We start from the raw sequence: 26064 nt of genomic DNA, 5'->3' as shown, positions 1-26064 counted from the left end.
CCCACAGTGGCCCTTGCCCTGCAAAGGAGTAACTGCAACAATGACAGAGCCAAAAACAGGACAGTCCTCCTGATGTCCTGTCCCCTTCTGAATGTCCCTCTCCTTGTCCTTCATCCCGACTCCCCAACACCAGCTTCCCCATGAAAAAGTCTCAACTCTCCTTCAGGAAGCCTCAACCTCAGCTGTTCCCTCTCAGAGTCCCTGGAGGCTCTGTGGTCAGTGCTGCCTCATGCCAGGCTATGAGAAGCTCTGCAGCTGAACTGACCTCTGCCCTTCCTAGAACCCACAGCAATCAGCACCCTGTGGAATTCTATCAGCTGGGGCACCTCAGCTGCCACAGACACAGCTAATCCCAAGTCTTTCTCTCCAAACAACCAGACCCTCCCACACATGCCCACGATCCTCGGGTCACTTCCACTAGTGCTGGGACAAGTCCCAAACAACTCCTCTCATGATGCCCTTCCCCTGTGTGCTCTGCCCTGTCCAGCGCAGCCCAGAAGTGCCACAGAGGACAGGCTCTGTGCACCTCTCCGGGATCAGGGAATAGCTGATGCAAATCCACAGAGGAAAACAGCTGCTTCCTGGCCAGGCAGAAAAGAAGTCTTACCCCATTTTGCAGCCACAAGCCTTAGCAGTGCCACAGTACAAGCCCAGGAAGAAGTGGGCCAGAGGCAGGGCCCCTCAGTGAGACCCAGAGCTGGGGGCTGAAGGCAGCAGCAGCCAGGCCAGTCCTGCAGATGGCTCTCCCCAGCCCCAAATGAGGGTCAGTTACAAAGAAGAGGAAAAGGCGTTCCTGATATGCGTCCTGTTTCCTCTCCTCCTCTGGGCTTCTTGGGCTATAGAAGCGGATGTCTCCAGGCTGGCAACACTTGACCTGCTCACAGCCAGCCAGGGGTGAGGGTCTCTCTGGGCCTTCCTCCACCTCAGTACCACAGGCTACAGAGATGTATTTCTTGAATGACCCTCAAGTTTCCCTTCCTCAGTGCAGGGAAGGGAGTTTAATCCTCTGTGAGTGAAGTCACAGGCAGCACCTGACTCTACCATAAAGGCACCTCTTCCAGGGAGCCTTCCATCCCACTCTCGATTGCTTGCAGGAATCCCTCTACAGTCCCTTTTCTTCGATTCTGTACCCATCTGCCCAGCTCATTCTTTACCTGCTATCCGTGGAAGCTGGACTCTCTAGGAGTCAGGCAGGGTGGAGATGCCAAAGTCAGAACTCATATAATACATGGAGTTCCTTGGAAACAAGGGCAAAAGTGCCTGCTCTATCATACGGGAGCCCTTCCTGAGGGAGAAGGTCAGGCCCAAACCAGCATCTCCCTGAGGGGAGTGGCTATGACTCCTCTATCAGACTGGAAGCTCCTAAAGGACAAAGGTCATGCTTACATCCTTGGACAAGAGGGCACTTGTGGGTGATAGCAAGTTCTAAGGAACAGGAGATGAATTCTTGAATTCTCCCATCACACCAGGATTCCTCTCCAGGCAGACAGGGTGTGCCGCCGCTGCCAACTCCAACTCCTCCTTCTTCTCTTCCTCTTCCTCTTCCTCCTCCTCCTCCTCCTCTTCCTCCTCCTATTTTTCTTCTCCCTCCTCCTCCATCAGATTAGCAGCTCTGAGAGGACATAGTGTCCACATACAGCCCCCACAGCAGCTCCAGAACAGACCAGTTCAGACTAAGACACAGAGGTAGACTCCCTTCTAAGGAAAAATTGGAAGGAATCTTGCCCAGGTTCCCATGTCAACTTCTGACCCACTCCTCAACTGAACTGAAACTGTCATGTTGTACTTAAGACAGTCAGTCAAGTGTCTGGGCAGAGGCTATCAACTGTCAATCAGGACCATCAACTTCTGGGCAAATGGTGGGAAGGTATCCCTGAAAAAAGGGATGCCAATCAGACTGTGCACTCAGTTCTGGTCTTGGTGCCACTGTATGTCAGGTCCCAGTGAAAATGCTTCCAAGGCCAGTAATACCACCTCCCCATCTACAAATGACGCTGGCACCCACTCCTGGCTACATGAAGCACTGGGAAGAGTGCACAGTGAGTGATGCCCCTGCCTCTGATCTAAGCAGCCTTCATGTTCTCTTCCCTAGCTCCACCAGTTCCAGGGGCTGCTATTAACCAACATCTGTGCACAGAGTGACTGCAACACCTCTTACGAACTCAGCCTCGTGCATCCCCAGAGCAAGAGGCAGACCCAAAGGCCAAGGACCCCAGGCTATGTGTAGACTCGGGGAGCTGAAGGGCAAGGTCTAAAATCAGACCTCAAGATTACAGCCCAAGAAGCCCAGAGGCAGCAGGACTGGATGTCAACTGAATGCATGTTCAGCAAGGTGGCCATACTTGGTGATGACCTGGGTCTTTCCTTACTCAGAAATTATTACAAAGCAGATGTCTCACTGGTTACTACAGGCCGGCATGGTTCTAAATAGCACATTAGCTCACCTAACGTGCGTTGAGAAGCCTGCACCTGTTATTATGCCCTTCCTGCAGACACCACTTGATAGTCTTACTGTCTCCAACTGGAAACTAACACGGGTTGAACAGTTCACCCCAAGTAACAGAGTAAGTAAATGAACAATGTAAGCAGTTTGAACAAACTCAAAAGGAGGGCCTAGAAGACAGCTCAGAGGGCAAGGGTGCTTGTTGCAAAGGCTGGAACCCACATTGATGAAAGAAAAGCCTGACACTCCCAAGTTATCCTCTGACTTCCTTATGCAATTCAATCTCCCTGTCCCTTCGTGTGTGTCTCTGTGTGTGTCTGTGTCTGTCTTTTTGTTTCTCTGTGTCTCTGTCTGTCTGTCTGTCTCTCTCTCTCTAACACACACACACACACACACACACACACACACACACACACACACGAATGTGAAAGCTGGAAAGTGCTGGAGATACAGCTCTAGCCCAAAACTAAAACTTAATTCAGTGCTTCTGAATAGTAAAAGGATCGAATACTTCTAAAAGACACAATTCATCCCATTTCTGTTCCAAACTACACACTTCTTCATGGACACAGGATGGTATATAGCCCAGGGTGTGAGGGGGTCTCTAAAAGAATAACACAGAAATGCAAAACGTAACGTTTCCCGGGCATCTTAAGCCACAGGTAACCTTCTTTCCAAAGATTTTGGTTTTTTGACTAGGGTCTCGTATAGCCCAGGCTGGCCTCAAACTCATTATGTAGAACAGGATAACCTTGAACTTCTCATCTGCCTGCTTCTGCCTGTCAAGTGCTTACAGGCGTGGTTCACCACATCCAGTTTATGTGATGCTGGGGACAAACTCAGAGCTTTGTGCATGCTCAGCTAGCAGTCTAACAACTGAGCCACATCCCCACCTTATCATTTATTATCTATCTATTTATTTACTTATTAACATGGTCTACTTATGTAGCCCAGGCTGGACTTAAACTCAAGATCCTCCTGTCTCTGCCTTCTGAGTGCCAGGGTTACAGGCTTGAGTTACCACACCCAGGTCTTCGGAAACTTTGAGTAATTTTATTAGAATTTAGAAAATAAAACCCTCAGGGCTGGAGAGATGACTCCGTGGTTTAGAGCACTGACCTCTTCCAGAGGTCCTGAGTTCAATTCCCAGCAACCACATGGTGGCTCACAACCATCTGAAGCCCTCTTCTGGTGTGTCGGACATACCAATGTACTCACATACATACAACAAATAAAATCTTTAAAAAAGAAAAGAAAACCTTTGTGATAATTATTTTAAGAATTTCTATCAATTAATGGGTCAGGTGTTGAGTATTTCAAATGATTTTCAGATTTTATCTTTTGGAAAACTCTGAAGAAAATACATTAGTCTCATTTTTTTTTTATAGAAGGAGAAGCTGGAGCCAGAGAAGCCAGGAAGAGAAAGCCACCTCAGCCCCTCAGGTGGTTGAAGGCAGGTCCAGCCCGCCAGACTCCAGCCTCTGTCCCTCCTCTTGCCTGCTATACTGTTCACTGGACTCTCAGAAGGAGGCCAGGGAGGCCAGAGGACCTGGAGGGGACACCTTGTTCCTCTGTAGGGAGCACTGACTCCTGGACGATTGAGGCCCTCCAAGGGGAGCACCTGCCCACACTGCCTGTAGGCATGATCCCTTTACCTGGTTACCTCCATCCATGGAGCATCTTGGAGCTACAGCTTAATCTTTTGGGGTGTTGTTGTTGTTGTTGTTGTTGTTGTTGTTGTTGTTGTTGTTATTTCCTTGTTTGTTTATTGACCACAGTCTCCTTAGGTAGCCTAGGCTGGACTTGAACTCAAGATCCTCCTGTCTCACGATGAACATAGGCAACACCATTATGAAGGAGCAAAGGGCACAGGCAGGATGTCTAATAGGGCCGTGGCATCACAGTCCTGCTATTCAGCTGCCTGGAATGTGACATGAGGCTCGAATTTGGGCTCTATAGGTGACCATAAACTAACAGCACCACAGCAAACAGATTTGCCATGTGGTCTTGGGCAGGTCCAAGTCCCTCTTAGCTTCAGCTGGATTGGGGGGGGGGGTGCTCTCAGTGGAGTCACATGACCTCCCAGGAGCCTAGGCAGCTGATGAGATAATAGAAATGATATGTTCTGGGGAGACTATCAAAGCCCCCAGAACCAAAGATCCTTAGGAGAACATGGCTGAATTATCAAGGCCTTTAAAGAAATACTTTCCATTACTTCTAAGAATACAGAGGCCTGAAAGTGAGGTGGGTACCACAGAGCTGGGTAAGAATGGCTTTATGAGCCCCATGAGGTAAACTAAGCAGGGAGGAGCATTCAGAAATACCTCAAAAATGTCTCTTCAGACTTGGTAACAAGCATCTCCACATCCTCTGTAAACCTTTAATCAACCCGTCAGCTACCCATCTTTTGTCCCCAGAGGGGTGGTGAGAAGCCAGCTAGGAGGAGACACACTGACCCCCTCAACCACTAGTTTGTCCAAAGCAGCACCCTCCCCCCAGAACGAGCTCTACCACCCCAGCCTCAGGATACACCATTGGACTTCAAGCCCTCAGAAATCTCCATGGGTGGGGGAAAGGCTGAAATCTCTGCCCTGGCACTCTGTCTCTCGGGGGCACCTCATCTCACCTGTCCTCATCTGGCTCACTGGAATAAGTGAACCGATGTCTTCATGCACTGGGCAAGTAGGCCGAGTGTAACAATGCATAGGGGCTCTGTACACAAGAGAAGAACCAAGCTTTGGGTGACAGTGGCCTCAGGGCTGCCAGTCAAGTGGGAAAACCAATGTAAATAACCTTACATGAGAGCATCAGCCAGGCGGTGGGTGGTAGTGGCTCACGCCTTTAACACCAGCACTCGGGAGGCAGAGGCAGGCAGGGCTCTGAGTTCGAAGCTGGCCTGGTGGTCTACAGAGTGAGTTTCGGGACAGCCAGGACTACATAGAAAAACCCTGGCTCAAAAAACAAGCAAGCAAACAAACAACAAAAGAATAGCATCCAGGAAAACCCACTGTCACCCGGTACTGACTGGGAACTCCCTGTGTGCCCAGCACATCCCCTAGCTTGCACTTGTATCCTCTGATTCAGCCCATTGGAGGACGGCTTACCACTAAAGGATGGGCTGCTGCTCTGTGGTTCCAATGTCACATTTCCACCAGACCCCAGGGTCCTAACTCCCCAGTACCTTTGCCAAACTTTCTCTGCTCTGCTTCAATTATGGCAGCACTGAGAAGCACAGGGGTCTGCTAGACACTCTCCTTATGTGGTGGGGAAAGTTCAGTCCAGCCACTAGCCCCACAAAGGCACTAGAGTAGGGTTGCCAAGAGGAAGGCAGTAATTCCAGAATAACATGGAGATGGACGGGGCTGCCCAAAAGTTACAAAGGACAAGCTGCACCTAGCCTGGGACACATTGCAAGGCAGTATTGGAAGAGGACATTAAGGCAGTATGCCTGTGCAATCAACACCCCTGATATGACAGAAGACACATCCACAACCCATTCAAAGTCACTCTCGTTCCGTTCTCTCGCTCCCCATAATGGTGTTAACATGCACACGCACACTCATGCATAAACGCAGATGAATGAGAGAAATGAGGCTCAGTGATGGCAGATAAGAAGGCCAGCCAGCCAGAGCAAGCCAAGAACGGTTTCTAGGCAGAGGGAGTTGAGTTGGGACCCAGCTGAGATTCAGTCTGTTACGGGAGGCAGGGGGTTGTGTGTTCTTCTTTATGCAACTCCCCACTTTCAGTCCTGCTGTTCCCTGGCCCTCTTCTCTGCACCCCATGCATATTCGTACACTCAGCCAGGCCCTGGGGCCTATCAGAAGGGATCCACCCTAGGAGGGCGGCCAGGAGAGCAGAGCTGCACGTCTCTGCTAGAGCCAAGGACAAGCCTTCACTCCTGGCCTCTGAATTCTGATAACCTCCACCTCCCTGCTGTAAATCTGCTCTCCCATCAATTGCACGGGGGGGGGGGGGGGGGGGTGGTGGGGGGGAACCAGCCTCTCCCACCTCCTTCCTCTGCCCCTCACCCTCCCCAGGGTGCAGTTAGCTCAGCCTTTCCCATCAGTAGCTGAGGAATGATGGGAAGTGCTTCTGGCCAGGAACTGAGAGGAGGCTGCTCCGGGGAGGGAGGAGAGGGGGCGTCCTTGGGGCCAAGGATCAAGTCTGTGTTTCCTGAGTCCTAGGCAACCAGGAGCACTGAGGCCTTACAGATGGAGAGACAGAAACTCAGAGAGAAGAGAAAAGGGAAGTATCTGGAATTGATTGGCATGTCGCAGGTACAACTACCTTGTAAGATATGTATAGCAGGCTGAACAAAGTACCATATCCTAATCCTGAGGTATGATGGAGGGACTTTGCACATGCGACCTGACTAGTTAAAATTCTTGAATGGGGAAAGCCTCCCAAATTATGTGGGTGGCCCTACAGCAATCACTAGGTCAGAGAGAAATGACAGGTTTAGAGTCACTGGAAGATACTCTTCTGCTGACATTGAACATGGAGGATAGGGCCAGCAACCATGGAATGCAGGCAGCATCTAGAAGCCAGTGAAGACAAGGGATAGCATTCTCCAGCAAAGACACAGTCCTGCTGACCTCCAGAACCTTAAGAGAAGAAGTCTTTACACAACTAAAGAAGCTACTCAGTGTGCATTTCAGATGAGGCAACACCAAGGCTCAGAGAAAAACTATGACTCTCTCAGGTCCTGTACATCACACACTACACTTGCCGCTGGGTATTCTCATTTAGAGCACAAGCTAACCCAGCCATGCTCCTAGCTTCTCCTGGAAGTCTGGGTAGAATCCACTCCCCTTCTGAAGCAATGTGGTCTAGGGCATTTGGGAAGGAAAGGACGCAGACCAGGGCGGAGCCTCTGACCACACCTCAGTCTCCAGAGCTCATCCCCCCTTCTCCTGATCCCTTGTCTCACTTCAGCCTCTCTCAAGATTTGTCATCAATGACTGTAAATTACTGTTTAAAAAAAAAAGCAGACAGTGATTCTGCTGCTTCAGCAGTGTGTGCAGCACCCAGCACCCAGCACCCAGCTCCCAGCACCTAGCACCAGCACCCAGCTCCCCGCCACCACATCTTGTATTGTTGCTCATTCAGAATCCTCAGGAAGCCACCAGTGACTCCTCAGATCCTGCTATCAGACCCTAGCTATGCCTGTTCTTCTCCTCAGAACACTCCTGCACTGTCCCTCCCTCACTAGCTGTCTCCCCACTGTGAAGCATGGCCTGCACTAACCCAAAGACAATGTCTGTGCAGTGGCAAGAGTGTCCCAGATGGGTGCTGTCACTCAGTGGAAGGCAGTCACCTCACATTGGCTTGGGCTAGCTCAGTACTGAAGACTGTACTAGTCCCTCAGCAGGGAAGGGAGTTGATCTGACCCATGTGCAGGTAAGAACAGGGAGACCCAGATGGGAAGGGTTACTTCCTTTCATTACCCAGCTAAGCATGAACCAGCAGGCAGGCTAGCTTCAGAACCTATGGGCCCCATGTGAATGAAAATGAGGACTAGACATCCTTGTGCAGGGGTCAAGCCAGAATCAGCAGGATTAGAGCCCTGGGGAACCCTTCCCTCTACAGATCCTGAGCAGCTCCCTCTGGAATGTTCAAAGGCAAAAGTCCTGAGGGCATCGGCTTTAGCATTTGAGGAGGGGGAGAACCACATGGAAGGATGTTAAAGCCAACCTGGTCCCTTACCTTATCAATGGCGAGAGGGCATGCTGGGAACTTCTTTTTTATCACCATTGTGTGTGTGTGTGTGTGTGTGTGTGTGTGTGTGTGTGTGTGTGTGTGACAGAAAGAGAGAGAGAGAGAGAGAGAGAGAGAGAGAGAGAGAGAGAGAGAGAGAGAGAGAGAGACTGACTGGCTGGCTAACAAGCCCAGGAGTTTGCCTGCCTCTGCCTCCAGAATGCTGGGATCTCAGCCACGTGCCACCATATGCAACTTGTTATGTGGGACCCGGGGATTCAAACTCAGGTCCTCAGGCTTTCACAGCCAGCACTTTACCCTCTGAACTACCCCCCAGCCCTAGCAACTGCGTTTTTAAAAACAGAGGTGCCAATGCTGCAGTCCAGAGACACTGAGAACCCAGTCTCCTCCACACTGTATTCAGGCCTCAGCACAGAAACAGAGTCTGAGGGAGAATACAGGAGGGAGGAGGGAAGAAAAAAGAAAATCTCTACCCCTGCTGTCTTGCTTAATTTCTAACTCTCTGACCAGATAGACTCTCTACCCTTATTATAGAGGTAACTGCAATTCGCCGAAGTAGGTAAAATACCCAGTCACAGCCAGAAGTTGGTGGAGGCCCCATGGCTCCATCTCACATGTGGGTGAAACTCTGCTTTAGTCATGGCTGCATTCCACATCCTGCTTACCCAGAGAACACAGCCAAGCAAGCCCCCTGGTCCCTCAGAGCCTCAGAACCTGCTCGTCCCCCTACACAGCCTGCTCTCAGGCCCAGGCTTACAGCACAGAAGCCAGAACCCAGCTGAGGAGGCCAGTGCTGGTCATTTGGCAGTTCAGGGTGCCCATCACCAGAATGGAGCTGCCCTGCACATCTAGGTCCCTCTCTCCAGCCCCGCTCCTGCCACTGAAGAAGGAATACTGTAGGCACTGGGACATCCTGAAGAGCTTGCATAGGCTGTTCAGACTGTATGGATTACATGGGAGGCCCTTCCCATCTGGCCTACCTGGTCAACTCTCCCTTATCCTTCAAAAGCCATGCTAGCTCTACCTCCTCTGGCAAGAGCCCCTGAGGCCCCTGTTGGCCTTCACCAGCTCAACTTCCCTGGCTGCTTCTCCACCATATTTACTAAGCAGCTGCATTCCCCTGGCACAGTACAAGGTGCCGAGGAGTCAAGGCTGAGCCTTTGCTCTATCAGGCTGGGGTGAGTGTCTGCTTTAATCCATGTGAAGGTCTACCAGACATCTGGACCAGTGAGGGTCCCCAGGGAGTTGGGGGTGCACCTGGGCTGGAAATCTGTACTCGGCTCCTACCTGGGGCACTGCCGAGGTTGAAGGTAGGCTTCCCACTGCCCTCAGGCCTGGAGTAGAAGTGCTGGGTGAGGCATACTCAACCTATTACCAAATAAGGACAAGGCCTTCATGAGCATATCCAGAAAACAGAGGCCCCAGAGAGAAAGGATGCACCCAGAGTCCACCCAGAGCAGCCCTGGAATGACTGGTGGCCTCCCCAGCAGGTGCGGGTTTTATGCTGAGGAGAGAGCAAGCAGGTGGCTTGCCCCACCCTGAGGGACTTGCTCCTGGGTCTCTCCACAGGGACAAAGGCATCCAAGTCCACTACGGAAAGCCACAGCCCGCAGAAGCTCTAAGAAGGATCGCTGCTGCTGCCTGAGGTGGACTCAGGCTGGAGTGGAGCCAGGCTGGCAGAGGAAACATCTTGAGCGACACTGGGAGGAAGGGAGGAGAAATGAGAGGGAGGAAAGAGCCAGACACGCAAACTCCTCCGCTTCGCCTCCTTCCAACCAAAACAGAATTCCCAGCAGGCTGAGACCTGTGAGGAAGGAGAGGGGAAGAATCTAGGGTCTCAGGGGCCATGGTCAGACACTAGGCCTGGGGCTGGAGCCTCTGGAGGCCTATCAAATCCTATTAAATACCTCACTCATGTACCTAACACTTCTCTAAGCCCCAGATCCAAGGTCTGGGCTGAGAACAACTCAGTGGAATTAGCACAAAATCAAAAATATCATGGTGAAAAACTATTCTAATCAGGGGGAAATTCAAGGCCTAGCCTCTGGGGAAGTCCCAAGCCACTGGAAATCCAAGGAGCCCAAAGGAGGGAGAGCAGGCTGAGATAACAACACTGGACTCCAGACAAGCAGAAACTGGTCTGTGCCTCAGGTTTGGGATAAGGCAGGCGTGAGACTGTTACCCAATGGGACAACAGGCTGGAATAAAGAGACCAGAGGAGGCAGGGCGGCTGAGGAAGAGGAGAGCATTGTCTTTGCCAATGCCCTTCACACTGACACATACAGACACACAGAAGCAGACACACCAGAGACAGACAGACAGACAAACTGCTGGGTCTGAAAGGTTTCTTGAGACCAGCTTCTTCAGCACTGTCAGCTGAGTTACAGAATGGAAGAATCCTTTTGCATGCTATTTTATTCTCAAAACCAGGTGTCCTAGTTCAACCACCACACTACCACCACCACCAGAGTAGTTGGGAGGCCTCCCTCTCATAGCCCATGTCTTTAGGAATACCTTAGCACAGATCACAGATGAACTGTGGGAAAGGACCACAGTCCCTCTCCTGCAAGCAGGAAGCACAGTCCTGCAGGACCGACATTCAACCAAAGAATACAGGTGACTCTTACAACTGTTCCAAGGTACCAGGATGCACAGTGGTTAGCCCGAGGAGCCAGGAAAATCTTCCCTAAAAGGAGTTACGCACCCCAAAGTGGGACAGGGCTGGGGATGCCTTCTGGTGAGCACTCAACTCACAGCGAGGCCAGAGAGATGGCTCAGCAGGCAAAGGTGCTTGCCACCAATCTTGGTGACCTGAGTTTGATAGCTGTGCTCCAGCATAATAGAAGGTGAGAACTGACTCTTGCACATTGACCTCTGACCTCCTCCCACCAGCAATCAGAGAAGCCACTGAACAGGAAATAAGTTCCATCTCACAGCGTCTGATTCCAGTTGTGCTGAATGTATGGGAACAGGCTAGAGACACACAACTGAGAACTCACACCAAGACTCGTAAACCTTCCTTCTGAAGAGTGGGATCATGGGTGACTGTCATTTTCTTTGTCCGAGTGAGAAAGCCTGCTGCTGCTGCTGCTGCTGCTGCTTAATTACTGAATGTTAACATTAATGCCTTCAGCTGTCCCCTTAGAACTGGGGCCATGCCACCCCACGCCCATGTCTAAGGGAACTCTGCACTAGCTTTGGGATGGTATCTGTTAGCCATCTTGTTCACTATTAGTGCCCTGATGTCAGGACTGCACCCTGAAAATGAAGGCACTCATGGGTGCTTGCTGAGTGAATGAATGAATGAATGAATGAATGAGCTCGCTAGACCATAGTGCTCTCCTTTATCAGTGTCAAGTAAAGATGAGGTCTGTCCCATGTTCTCCTGGGCTTGGGTCAGAACCTGATATCAAAGGCCTGTGGATGGAGAAAAGACTCAGTAAATGGACACCCTACCCAAAAATCCTCTCTGGTCCCAGGATGCCAAGTTCCTGAGTCATGGGGTTGATGAGTGGAGGATGGGCACAGGGGAGAAGATTGGTCAGGTGTTCTAGAATATAGAAAGCTTGATCCAGCCAGACCTGATTGCAGCTTCCTCAGGTCCCTTCTCGTTCCACTGTGACTTAGGAATACCCAAGGCCACAGAGGACAACAAGCTCTGAAAGTTTCCAGCTGCTGTCCTCACTCCAGACATAGTCTACTTTATTTTGTTTTGTTCTATTCTATTTTGTGATAGGGTCTCACTGTGGAGCCCTAACCAGCCTGGAATTTGCTACGTAGACCAGTATGGCCTCAAACTTACAGTTATCCTCCTGCCTGTCTCCCAAGTGTTGGAATTATAGGTGTTCATCGCCACACCCAACTCACTTACTATTTGCATATTTTTGTTTTGAGACAAGGTCTCGTGTAGCCCAGGCTGACCTTGAACTCCTTATAGTCATGCTTACAACTCCTGAGAGCTTATTCGGGTGGTGGACGTACACCACTATACCATGCCCACCACGATATACATACGAGGTTTTAAAAGACGAGAGCAAGCTCTTTCTTAGCATGGTTCTTCTGAATCTGGTCAGGACAGCCTCTGGTACAGCTGGAAGCAAGCCAGTGGATACACACTGAGGTGGGCATGAGGCAGGGAAGATACAGGCATTAGAACCACTCAGCATCCTGGGCGGAGGGATGTGAGGACACCTGAGGAAGACTTTGCTGGGAGTCAGTTGCAGCCAGGTGACTCTGTGTGTCAGTTTTCACTACTGAGGGTAAGCAAGGGGGCCAGGTTGGCAACCGAAGGTGCAGGAAGAGAAGTTCAAACAGAAATCCTTAAGAGTAGACAGAGCATGGAGGAACGGCAGCTGGAGTAAGACTGTTCTGTCCAGGAGAGCTAAGGTCCCACTGAGCCTTAGTGATTGTGGACCAGCATGGGGAAGTGAAACAGGAATAGCCTCAACCGCCGGGCGGTGGTGGCGCACGCCTTTAATCCCAGCACTTGGGAGGCAGAGGCAGGCAGATTTCTGAGTTTGAGGCCAGCCTGGTCTACAGAGTGAGTTCCAGGACAGCCAGGGCTATACAGAGAAACCCTGTTTCGGGAAAAAAAAAAAAAAAAAAAAAAAGGAATAGCCTCAACCGAAGAATGCAGGGACCCTGTTCTCCACGGCTGCTGTCCAGGCAGAAACCACATCCTTCACCCCAGTTCCTACCCTGGCTTCCAAAATGGCAGGCCCTCAAAGTAGTTCACTTCTTATCAATGGAGTCTCAGGAGGCATGAGAGATCAGATTGAACCGGCAGTCCTCCTAAGGACTGGTGTGGCCAGAAGGCACCAGAGCCCTTCTCCCTCTAAGCTTGCTCAACAACACCAGGTACTTCTCAGGACCTCTAGGGACTTCTGAGACCTGTGGACCTCAAGTCCCTGCACTCTATAGTCAGCCCAGGCCAGTGCTCATAACAAAAGCAAAAGTCCCTGGCCCAACTCTGCTCTGTGCTGTTGCAAGGGCTGGAAGATGAAAAATTCAGGGAACCAGTCTGAACTGTCCACACAAGGCAAGGAAACCCAAGCTGTGCTGCTGGCCTCCTCAAGCCTCTTCCCCAGCTCCTGAGCCAAGTGCATTTATTTCAAAGCCATTAAGAAGTCCTGCTGGGTCCCAAGGGAGGCGCCTGCCTTGCCAGAACTGGAGAGGCAAGGCCTGGGGGCTTTTCATCAATAGCTGAAGCTGCAGGTGCAGCGGCTGACTCTTCTCAGGATGTGAAGCGGTCCTGAGAGCAGGCTCTGAGTCACACATGCAGCTGTGTCTCCAGAACCCTGCCTGCCCCGGTCCTGGTTCTCTGTGGGTGCCCAGCAAATGAACAAATAAATAAAACCGTGAATGAGTGATAATAACATCTCCTAATGTGGAGTTCTTTCAAATATTAATTCATTTAATCCTCAGGAAAGCGTTAAGATTCTCATAATAGAAGACTCGAATTTCCATAATAAAAACTGTATTATTCCCACTCTTTAGGCAGGGAAACTAAAACAAATACATGACAAGAAACCTAAACCAAGATGGCATGGCTTTGTCTAAAGCTATTAAGGTTTTTATTTTTAAGATTTTTAAACTCTTATTTATGGCTGGGCAGTGGTGGCACACACCTTTAATCCCAGCACTCAGGAGGCCGAGGTCGAGGCAGATCTCTCCGAGTTCAAAACTAGCCTGGTCTACAGAGCGAGTTCCAGAACAGTCAAGGCTACATAGAGAAACCCTGTCTCTAAAACAAAACATAGCTTGCTTATGTGTCTGCATGTATGTGTCTGTGTGAGAGTGTATGTGTGCATGTGTGTGCAGGTGTCCAAGGGGTATCAGATCCCCAGGGGCTAGAGTTACAGACTTCTGTGAGCCACCCAACTCCAGCTCTCATGGCTGAACAGCAAGTACTCTTGACTATCTCTCCAGACCCTGAGAACTGTGAGGTTTGGACATGACTTTTGAGCGTTTCCCCCCAGAACTCAGGTATTGAAGCCTATTCCCAGCGTGCTGGCATTGAGAGGTGAGGGGCCTTTAAGAGATGGAGTTAGCTGGGAATATAGCTCAGTGGTAGAATATTTGCCTTGCATACATGAAGCATGGACTTGAGCAAAAGGAAGGAAGGGAAAGAGAGAAGTCAGCAGAAGGCAGCTAGGGGGTTGGGGGGGGGGGACCTGCCCTCTGGAGGGAATAAGGCAGTTATCACAGGTTAGTTCTTGAAAGAGTGAGGTGTGGGCTATGGAGACAGCTCAGTCAGCTGGGAAATGATTGCAGTGTACCAACACTGGTAGGTTCAGACAGATGATTCCTTAGAGCTCACTGGTAGCCAGCCTGAGCTAGTAGGTAAGCTCTAGGCCAGTAAGAGACTGTCTCACAAAACAAAACAAAAGAATCAAGATAGATAACTCCTGAGGAATGTTCAGAATGACAGCTCTGGCCTTCACACACATGAGCAGGGGCACCCACACATACACGTGTACCCACATGAACATGCACACACTATCACAATGAGAGTCAGTCATTAGGATAAGTAAGCCAGACCCCTGAGTGGCTCTCTGGCTCCCAGGCTCACCTTGAGACATCCACCTACCATGATGCCTTCACGAGGCCTTCACCAGTGCCTAGCCCAGGCCAGTGTTATATCCTGGACTCTCCAGAACTGTAAGCTAGGTATACCTCAGGTATTCTGCCACAGCAACAGAAAACGTGCCGATACCAAGAACTTTGGTCTTAACCAAACAGCTCCGCTCTGAGCCAATAACCTACCACAGCTTCTTAGACCTGAGCTTTGCTTTCTTCAACAGCTTCAACCTAAATCCCAGATCTTAACTGCTCCTTCCCGCAAAAGAAGCCACCATTCTTATGATCGTTATCAACTTAAAACACTAACTTACTGAGACAAAATTTACACAGCATGCCATTAACATTTAAATCGAAGAATCTGAGCCAGACCCAGTGGCACACGTCTATCATCCTGGGAGGGTAGGTGACACAAAAGGATCATGAGTTTAAGGTCAGCTTGAGGTACACAGTAAGACCCTATCAATCAATCAAATGCCATCCATAAAAACAACAAATTGCTGTAAGGAAGTTAGGAACCAGGGAGATGGGTCAGTTGGTGAAGCACATGGCACACAAACATGAGTATCTGAATTTGATCACCCAGAACTTAATCCAAAAAAAAGCCAGGTGAGTTCCCAACACCAGGGAGGCAAAGATAGACGGGTCCCTGGGGTTCAGCTAAATCGATGCACTCCATGTTCAGGGAGTGACCTTGATAAGGTGGACAGCAACTGATGAGGAGACGGAACATTCATTTACCCCTGGCCTCTACATGTGCAGATACACATACACAGACACACACAGTTAGCTGACCAAGAATTAAATCCAGCCTCTGTATGAAGTAGTCATCGGCAGTTAGCATCTTCGCACAGCTACGCAAAGCTGTGAACCCTGCCCCCAGCCTTACACATGAAGTCTGTTCTCCCCATCCCCTCATACAGGCTCTCCATCTCAGGAACTCACCTATTCTAGATATTTCTCTAACATAATATGTGGCCTTTGGTACCCAGATTCTATCTCTTAGCATTCTGCCTTCATGACGATTCACCCAGTTACAGCCTGAGTCAGGATCCCACTGCCTTTCAGTTGAATAGCATTCTGTGGTATGGATATACTACATTGCCTATCTACATATCTGTGACCAGATTCTAGTCCCCTAGTTAGATATTAACTGTAACTCCCACCCTGACCCTGCAAGTAGGGATTATTTTGTTCCCATCCCCAGAAGACAACAATAATGGTCACCTGGGGTATAGGTTATAATTTGAACCAAAACCTCTGGGCTCTGAAACCAGATCCCTTCCCGATGTGCTGTCCTTCCAGCATTCCTCACTCCACACATCTGTTCTCTTGTCTACACCCCAGGCTCCCAAAGGTGGCTGACATGCTATGCACAGCTTAAGCTGAGCCCAGTCTCCACTATAGCCCAAAGCCACAGAGATTGGAGGGCTGCAGCCCCACACTTGGGGAACCAGCTCTTGCCCAACCAAGGTTTTCCTGGACCCAAAGCCAGAGACCAACCATACCATGTGTGAGGCAGGAATCTGCAGTAGTGCCCAGAGCCTTTCATCTCTCCTGTCATTTTCCTCTGCACAGAGGAAGGTGGCCCCCAGCAGATGGCCCTAGAGATCCATGAACAAGATTAGTGAGCTGGGTTGGCTGCACAGGAAGCTGGAAAACACAGAAACCAGCATGGAACAGGATGGGCACACAGCAGTCGATAATGAGAGGTTCTCTGCGGCCAGCGTCTTCACTTCTCAATCTTAAACACTTTTGGTTTGAATTCCTGCTACCTCTTCCTGACATCTAGCCTTGGACCATGCCAAATTGCACCTCCTCTGAGCCACCTAACCCAACGGCAGGAGATAGGTTGATGATCTCTAACTTGAAAGTCCTAAACACTCCCAAATCTGAAACTTTGTGAGCATCAACAGGCCAGAAGGGAAAACTGCATACCTGACCTCAGGCAAAGGGTCACAGTGAAAATTAAGAGGCACTGAACAGAATAAAACTGAGCGAGGGTTGTAGCTCAATGTTAGGGCACTTGCCTGATATGCACAGGTCCCTGGATTCAGTACTTGTTGCCCCCCACCACACACACACACAATTACCTATAAAATCACTATTACCATCAGGCCACCTGTATAAGACAAACATGAAACAAGTGAATTTCATGTTACTTTGGGTCTCATTCCCAAGATATTTCATGACATATATGCAAATATTCCAAAATCTTAAACCTAAAATATTTCCCAAGCATGAGGAGCTGAGCAGTGAGGCTAGCCTTGAGGTATTCCTGCTGACGCTGTTCCCAGCCAGACCATCCCTGCGTAAGACAGGTCGAGTTTGACCAACAGAGACCCTCACAGACCATCTCCTTCTTTCTCTGTTTTGGGATAGGGTCTTCAAACTCCCTACCTCTGTAATCAAGGATGAGCCCTAGAACATCTTTTTTTTAAAGATAAGGTCTCACTAAGTAGACACAAAGCAAACAAGAACAGCAATGACCACGCTGCAGAGCCTGGAAGTCCACCAGGCCGCAGCCCTGCACACACAGGTAACTGAGGAGGCTGAGAGCAGGGGACATCATCTTCCCCAAAGACGAGCACACTGACTGGTTACCCAATACCAATGATCTGCCCTAAAAACATACAGACAGTAACACACTGAGCAGGTCACATTTAGGAATATATACGTAGGGGGCTGGAGAGATGGCTCAGTAGTGGTTAAGAGCACTGACTGCTCTTCCAGAGGTCCTGAGTTCAATTCCCAGCAACCACATTGTGGCTCACAACCATCTGTAATGGGATCCAATGCCCTCTCTGGTGCATCTGAAGACAGCTACAGTGTACTCATATACATAAAATAAATAAATAAATACATACATACATACATACATACATAAATATTTTTTAAAAGGAATATATATGTATAGACATATAAACATGTAACAACAATTAATGAAAAAGAGGCCATAAATTTGAAAGAGAGCAAGGAGGGGCATATGAGAGGGTGTGGAGAGAGGAAAGGGAGAAAGGAGAATGATGTAATTACATTATAATTTCAAAAAGTAAAAGAAATAATAATAATCTGTGTAGCTAGAACTGGCTATGTAGACCAAGCTGGCTTCAAACTCAGAGATCCACCTGCCTCTAGCTCCTGAGTGCTGGATTCGAGGAGTGTGCTAGCACACCCGGCATTCCTTCTAATTTCCGATCCTCTTGCTTCAGGTAGGTGGCCAACCTGACCAGTTTATGTAGCACTAGAACTGAACCCAGGACTTCATGAATGCCAGGTAAGCACACCACCAATTGAGCCACATGCCTGGCCCCAAGGCCACCACCTTGTGCCTACAAATTCAGTCACCTTAGAAAACTCCTTCCCATTTGATGAGAGTGTAGTAAATATTTGATAGATGGATAGACAAATGGACAACTCTCCCCACAAGCTGTGTGGTCTTGACAGACTGCTTTAACTCTCTGCCTGAGTCTCCCTTTACAAGTGGGGACCCTATTCTGGGGTAATTTGGAAGACTGAGAGAAAGAACACACGTACAAGACCTCCCGGAGTCAGGTGGAAATGGACCCACCCCATCCTGCCCCTCTGTTCCCAAGGCCAGAGGAAAGTACCCAGCCTCTGGACTGGCATAAATGTTTATGCCGATCCCCAGACTCCCAGAGACAAGTTATTTGTTTGGCTTATAATTAATTGCAGAAGGCCAGGCTGGGCAATAAATTCTGCTGTGGAAACATAAACAGCTTTCACAGAGCTCCAAACCCATTGTGAGGCCAGCAGCGAGGGTCTGCTAGGAGTGGAACGTCTGTGCTGTCCATCCCCCACTCAGGCAGACAGAGCACAGGTCAAAAGGAAGGACCTTTGAAGATCCGTTGAAAACATGCTGATTTCCAGCCTTACCTCCTCCAAGACCCAGCAGAAAACTTGATTTATCTGGCCACCCAATCTGAACCTGAAGAAAGACTTGCCCCACCTAGAATATGTCTGGGCAGAACAAGGAAGCAGGCTTGACTTAATGAGAGAAAAGTAAGCCTTGGCTATGTTCTCAACATGGAATTCATGCTGCATACCTCTGGTGCCAGGAGCTGGAACCCGGAGACACAGCTCCCAGGGCGCTGGCATTCCGCTGCAGGGAGATGGCAGATGTGAGAGTGTCTCTAACAGCAATTTGATTACAGGGCTCTGCAGAGAACAAAGTTGCTGGTCTCCAGGAGCCTAGCAACAGTCACAGCCACTGGGGCTCCTCAGGTCAAAAACCATACAGAAGCTCCCTGGCAGGGACACACAATAGGAGCACAGAATATAGATTTTTACCTAAAAGACCATTCTTTTCTTCTTACTGACTGCTTCAAGAGTCTCAAAGGTGCTGTGTATGGGCTGAGGAAGGTCACAAGACAAACAAAAGAAAGCTCAGGGAACACGCATTGACCCGGGCACAGGAGAGTAGATATGGTCGGGCAGGATACAGGGTAATAAGGGCTATGGGAAAGTGCTAGGCACAATCTGAATACCTACTCTGTGCCAGGTCCTGGGTTAAGTCTTACAGTATCTCTTCTGAGCCCATGGCAGGAAGGATATAGTATTAATCCACTTTTAAGATTAAAAACAAAAGTTCAAGAAAATTATGTAACTATTTAACATTCACTGACCTGACAAGCAGAAGAGATAAAATTCAATTTTTTTTTTGTTTTGTTTTTTGTTTTTTGTTTTTTTTCGAGACAGGGTTTCTCTGTGTAGCCCTGGCTGTCCTGGAACTCTGTAGACCAGGCTGGCCTCGAACTCAGAAATCCGCCTGCCTCTGCCTCCCAAGTGCTGGGATTAAAGGCGTGCGCAACCACCGCCCGGCAATTTTTTTTTTTTTTTTTTTAAGAAAAAAATACAAGTCAAAAAAGTCAAAGCTGGCATTGGACTCATCAGGTAGTTGTAAGTTGAAGATGGTCTTGAACTGACCTCCTGCTCAGCGCCCCCTGTTGGGATTTGAAACCTAGCCTAATAACCAGGTCCCTGATCTTTCTCATCATCCACAACCTGCTCTCCTCCCTCTCTTCCATAACTTGGGTACTGATATTGGGGAAGGACAGGCAGTCCCCACTAGAACCTCAGAAGAGGATAGCATAGCTGGCTTCCTTATTGAGCTGTCAAGTTTAGCTGAGCTGCCCTGGAAGCATTTGCAAGCCCTAAAACAATCAAACTCCTCAACCGGCTACTGGAGCAGACGCCAGGCCAGGCTTTCTCTAGCCCTTGCCATGGAGAGCCCCATGTGGGCTCTGATAGCCCCTTTCCAGCCCAGCTGTGCCCCACAGTTGATAGAGGAGGTCACTCCCCTGGCTTTACTGCATTCACCTCCCAATTGCTGAGATTACAGACATGCACCACTGCATACAGTTTTTGGGTACTTGGCATCTAACCCAGAGCCACATACATGAGTTACACCACAATCCCAGATGTCTGTTTAAAAAACACTAATAAATGAACAATATAAATGATCTTTCTTTTTCAAATCCAGGTGGCTGTTAGTCCTGGGACACAAAGATGAGACCCCGAGAGGAGCCTGGTGCTGGTGTGCAGCTTTGCCTCGAAGTAAATCTGCCTCGGGACTGGAGGAAGGGCCCAGAGGCGATCTGAGCATAACCCGCCTTCACAAAGGCCCTGCCCCCAGCCCAACAGACAGATGAGGCACTGAAGAATTCTTCTGGTGCAGAACCCTCCCCGCCGTGGTCCAGGTCTGTGTGTCTTGCCACAGCTTCTGAAGTAGCCAAACTCAGCTGAGTCCAGGGCCTGCTGCTCACAAAGGCCACACCAGTGGAATTCTTGGTGATCCTGATGCGCATCCCAGAGAAGATCCGTCCGTGAGTGGGCTGGCAGGATATGCCCCCACCGGCATGTGCAACCCAGAGTAGCTAAGAACCCCACCTGCCAGCTAGCACATACCATAGTCTCGGCAGCTGTACAGGGTAAGTTGTTTCATCCCTGTGGTGGTTTGAATACGCTTGGCCCATGAGAAGTGGCACTATTCGGAGGTGTGGCCTTATTGGAGGAGGTGTGGCCTTGTTAGAGGAAGTTAGAGGAGGTGGGCTTTGAGCTCCTAAGCTCAAGCTCCACCCACTGAAGAGAGAGTCAGTCTTCTGGATGCAGTACGATCAAGATGTAAAACTCTCATCTTCTTCAGTGCCATGCCTACCTGGATCCTGCCATGCTTCTTGCCTTGGTAATAATAAACTGAACCACCGAACCTGTAAGCTTCCCCCAATTAAATGCTGTCCTTTATAAGAGTGGCCTTGGTCATGGTGTCTTTCCACAGCAATGGAAATCCTAAGACAGTCCCCGTTTTGCAAAAGAAGACAGTAAGTGCGAGCCAACTATGCACTAGACACACTAAGGAGCTTTCTACAAGAGCCATGCCAGAGACACTGGGGTGGAAGGGCTGTGACCACGTGGAGCCTGTGAGAAACTGACCCCTTCATTTCTGAAAATGGACCTGGGCGTGGGACTCCTCTCCCACCTCCCACCCTAGCAATCATGCAGTCTCAAGTCACCCTGGAGGGAAGAAGCAGTAGGCAGACCGAGGGCAGTGGTCATGGAGTGAAAGGACGGAAGCTGCTGGGGCAGAACAGCAGCTGGGAAATCGTGACGGATCCTCCTGAACAGCAGAAACCAGCCTTCTCCCCCGACAGCCAAGAAAGCGCTGGACCCTGGAAGCGCACTTCAGAGCAAAAGCTGTGTGCACTCAGGGCCTTGTGCCTGTGCACTCCCGCTAAGCACACCCCACTTCCCACTGCCCAGCCCCATCCTCACTGTCCACCTCCTGGGCCTTCCACATGCTTTTATCACTTTCTGTCCCACATCACAAACCAGGACTTGCTTTCAGTTGTCCTAGTCCCACTCTGTCCAGCACTAGTGATGAATTCATTTGCTATGCCTCATCCACAAGCTTTTATGGGGAATACACAGAAGGGAACTGTGGTGTTTGGATGAGAATGGTCCCCATAGGCTCATATGTTTGTACATTTGGTTCCCAGTTGGCAGACTGTTTGAGGAAGGATTAGGAGGTGTGGCCTTTTTAGAGGAGGTGTGTCACTGGGGGTGGGCTTTCAGATTTCAAAAGCCTGTGCTCTGTGTGTGTGTGTGTGTGTGTGTGTGTGTGTGTGTGTGTGTGTGTGTATGCAAGCTCTCAGCTACTGCTCTGGTGCCATGCCTGCCTGCCACCATGCCACCATGCTTCCTAACATGATGGTCATGGACTCTCCCTCTGGAACTGTTAGCAAGCTCCCAGGTAAATGCTTCTTTTCTTTTATAAGTTGCCTTGGTCATGGTGTCTCTTCACAGCAATAAAACAGTAACTAAGACAGTAACTCCATCCTAATGTACCCAGCACTGAGCTGGGGAGGGGGGGTCCCCTAAGGTGCAAAAATGAGAGAGTCCCAAGAAGGTTGGAACGGCACTCTGTGCCCTGACCTTAGCACAAGAAACTTCTGACCTGAAAGCAGCTTCCACTCACCCAACAGGTGCTATCAAAGATACCTGCTCAGTCTTTCACCCACAGAGTGACATCACCCTATGAGGTAGGTATTATTCTTTCTATGGTATGCAGAAGAAACCAAGGCTCAGAAAGGTGCCATGCCTTGCCCAGAGTTACAGAGCTACAAGTGCTTGTCAAGACTTGAATTCGGACCCAATGACACGGATAAAAAGATAGGTGAGTTCCAGCATGCACATGATAGAGCTGTAAAGACAGGACAAGGCCAAGTCAGTTTGTAGCCTGTGTCTGCATATCCTATGTGGGCAGAAGAGTGTGTAGGAAAAAGAAAGGATGGAGAGAGAGGCTTAAGCCTTTTTAAATCAAGCTAGGAGGTCTTCGTCCCCAGTTCAAAATGCATCCATTTCCCCTTTTCTACTGCTTCTGTCTGCTTTCTTTCAGTACCAGGGCCAGGAAAGAAGTGAGAAGAAGGAAAGGGTACTTCTCTTTTGGGTCATCAGCCCAGGCCCACTTCCTCTGAACCCTCTCCACCCTCCCTCCCTCCCTAACTCTGGCCCAAAGGACAGCTCTAACAGGAGCAGCTCCACACCTGGAAAAGGTGCCCAAGCAACTGTTCAGCAAGAAGGAAGGAAGGCCAGGGATGTAGCTTAGCTGACAGAAGGCTTGCTTCACACGGATTCCAACCCCAGAAACAAATAAACCCCTCCGAATGCACGTGTCTGCGATCCCAATATTCAAGTCGTGGAGACAGGGGAATCACAAGTTTAGCATCATCTTGAAATACATAGTGAATTTCAGGCCAGCCTGGGATACATGAGATCCTGTCTCAAAATGTGATCGGCGGAGGATGTGATCGGCGGAGGATGTGATCGGCGGAGGGGATGGACGGTAATAAGAAAGGAGAAAAGTATAGGAGGACACACCTTCATTCCTAGTACTCAGAAGGCTGAGGCAGGAGGATCGCCTTGAGTAGAAGGCCAGCTTGTGAGATCACATCTTGAAAACAACATATAAAGAAGGGGGAAGGGCTCTTCAGGCCAAAAGTCTGATCTGATAGATACCAGGTATGAAAAGTCAATGGCCATTGAGGTCAAGCCAATGTCCACAGTGTGGGGACAGCAGGCAGGAAGTTAGGGACAGGAAATGCAGGGTTCTTGGTACCTGAAAACCAGAGATGCTCCTGTAGGGAGCGACTGGTGGGCTTTTAAGCTGGGAAGGTCATGGCCTGGTGTGTTTCCAAACAAAAGGATTGGTTCAAGGCCCTGTCCTGAGCCCCAGAACAGGCAGAAGATAGCCCAGGCCGGAAGCTGGCAGGGAGCAGCATTAGAAGCCATGCCCACCTCAGCATTCAGACTGGATGTCTGAACTGAGACTGCCCAGGGCAGGGAATGGGCTTCTCTACAGGGAGTATGGACTCAGGTAACCTCTGTCCCAGATACCATCTCATTCATAAGGAAACTGTGGCTGGAGGAACCCAGGACTGCCTGTGGCCAGGGCAGGGCTCACCAGAGTCCTCTGAAAATTCCCTACGACAGGCTTCATTCTGCAAAATGTTGATTTCAATCATGGCTGCTGAATGGCTGCAGAAAAGGCACCGTGCTGCTGCATGCAAGAAAGAGCAGTGTGCATACTAACTACTTGATTATAACGTGTCATCAGCTTTGTCCTTTTTAGGATATTGAAAAAAAACTTGCCAAAAAAAATCAAAAAAATCAAAATTCTCCTTACTAAGTCTTTTTTAAATGCCTTCAGTTTTCTCCCACAGCCCTGGGGCCACACAGACTCATGACAAAAAATCTCACCCACCAGGTGAACCCTGTCAGTGCTGGGCATGCTCACTAGCACAGACACTACAGTGAAAAGAAGGGTACCACTTCCCCACAGTTTAGCACCTCACCCACTGACAGAGACAGGTATGGGGACGTGCAAACCCAGGCTGCTGCCCTCTCCCGCACCGCTTGGCCTCGATGTCCCTAAAGAAACAATAGAGACCAGCACACATGCTCCTTCCCCCACACATGCCATAGCCCCAAACGGGGGCTGTGTCTCCTAAGACTTAATTCCCCTGCCTTGCACTCTGCTGGAAACCTCAAGTGGGCTTTTGCAGGATCTGCTCTGCTGAAGGGAAGCTTTTAAACCCCTGCTGCTCCTGGTAATCCTGCTTCCGATGCTGTCTGCCCAGTATCTGGGTATGTGTGTCTCATTTCTAATCTCACTAGAGAGTCCGCTCTGACATTCTCCCCCTTGATTTCTTGACCTGTTTGTTTTTGTTTTGTTAACAAAAAGGGGAGGGGGACTTACAATGTCACCCTGGCTGGCCTGGAGTTTACAGTGCAGAGCAGGGTGACCTCATCCTCCTCCCATGTGCTTAGATTATAGGCCTTCACTACCATGACTAGCTTCAACCCAGATTTCTCTCTCTCTCTCTCTCTCTCTCTCTCTCTCTCTCTCTCTCTCTCTCTCTCTCTCTGTGTGTGTGTGTGTGTGTGTGTGTGTGTGTGTGTGTGTGTGTGTGTGTTTGAACCAGTCTGCATTCCCAAGAAACTCCTTACTGAAAGCTATGAAACTCAAGCTGACATGGGGTGGGGGGTGGGGGTTTCAGTCCCAGCTGAATGCCTGTTTCACAGAGCTCCAACTTCCTCTCTGAGTCCTATCAAATGTATCTCCCACAGCGTGCTCAAGAGTCCCCTGTTCTATTAATGGCTTGTGAGCCTTAATGCTGAAACTGATTCCCCCTTACCACTCTCTTAAGAATGTTACAGTCGGAGCTGGAGAGATGGCTCAGTGGTTAAGAGCACTGACTGCTCTTCCAAAGGTCCTGAGTTCAATTCCCAGAAACCACATGGTGGCTCACAACCATCTGTAATGGGCTCCAATGCCCTCTTCTGGTGTGTCTGGAGACAGCGACAGTGTACTCACATATATAAAATAAATAAATCGTTAAAATAAAAAAAAAAAAAAATGTTACAGCCAGCTGGGTGGTGGCAGCTTGGTGCACACCTTTGATCCCAGCATTTGGGAGGCAGAGGCAGATGGATCTCTGAGTTCAAGGCCAGCCTGGCCTACAAAGAGTGAATTCCAGGACAGCCAGGGCTACACAGAAAAACCCTGTCTTTTCAAAAAATGTAAAAACAAAACAAAACCACCAAAAGGAATGCTACAGCCACTTTCTTTCTCCCCAGACATACAGGTGCTGTAAGAGGCTGTCCCCACTTCCTATCTCAGAACCTAGGGCCTGGCAAGACACTCAGAGAAACTTCTGTTCACTGGCATCTCCTGGGGTGGAGGAGTGGGGGGAGTAACACGGCCCAGTAGAAAGGGAATAAGCCATTTCTGAAAATCCCAGCCTAGAAACCGCTTTTCACTCATAAGGATTCCAGGAGGGCCAATGCACCAGCTACGGAGAAAGGGTCCACCCTTAGGTGGCACATGAAACTGAACTGCTCCTTAAATGTCCACTGTGGTGGATTGGGCCACTCCTGGGACATGTCTGTAGCAGAGGTCTGGCCCCTAGCCAGCACTGGAGAAATGTTTGTGGAACAAACTGAAAAATGCTGGCGATTTGTTCTTCTGGCTGCAGAGGCCAGCTCCCCTCTGGGGGCAGTTTGTAGGCAAATGATCTCAGGCCTGCCGCCTGTTTCCTCTAATGAGGTTTTGCAGCTCTCAGAGTGTGGGAGGAGCCAATGCTCACTGCCAACCCAGTGGCCTGCACTGAGGCTGCCCACAAGCCTGTCCCACAGGGTGTGGACAAGACAAGGAGACCACTCTTACACCCCACTCCGCCCCAGCACAGAATGGTCACCATAACCTGCTGGGCCTAGAGATTCTGAATAGAGCAGCACCTGCCTCC

The 26064-nt window shown here is 49.7% G+C and overlaps 1 protein-coding gene across 2 annotated transcripts in view; it reads right to left on the bottom strand.

Moving 5' to 3' along the window:
- Arrb1 (arrestin beta 1) overlaps positions 1-26064 on the bottom strand; it is a 72596-nt gene that overhangs the window by 35778 nt on the left and 10754 nt on the right. The window contains exon 1 of one of the 2 annotated variants that reach the window (XM_076938721.1): positions 608-744. The exons of the other annotated variant lie outside the window; for it this stretch is intronic. Within the exon in view, the coding sequence (XP_076794836.1) occupies positions 608-612 (5 nt within the window). The 5' untranslated portion in view covers positions 613-744. Of the gene's footprint in view, positions 1-607; positions 745-26064 lie in introns of those variants that run through there. 2 annotated transcript variants of the gene reach the window in all.

Source organism: Arvicanthis niloticus, chromosome 1 (assembly GCF_011762505.2).
Source record: "Arvicanthis niloticus isolate mArvNil1 chromosome 1, mArvNil1.pat.X, whole genome shotgun sequence".
NCBI classification, from domain to species: Eukaryota; Metazoa; Chordata; class Mammalia; order Rodentia; family Muridae; genus Arvicanthis; species Arvicanthis niloticus.
The sequence above is the reverse complement of the archived record's forward strand: the minus strand, read 5'-3'. Positions and strand labels throughout refer to the sequence as shown.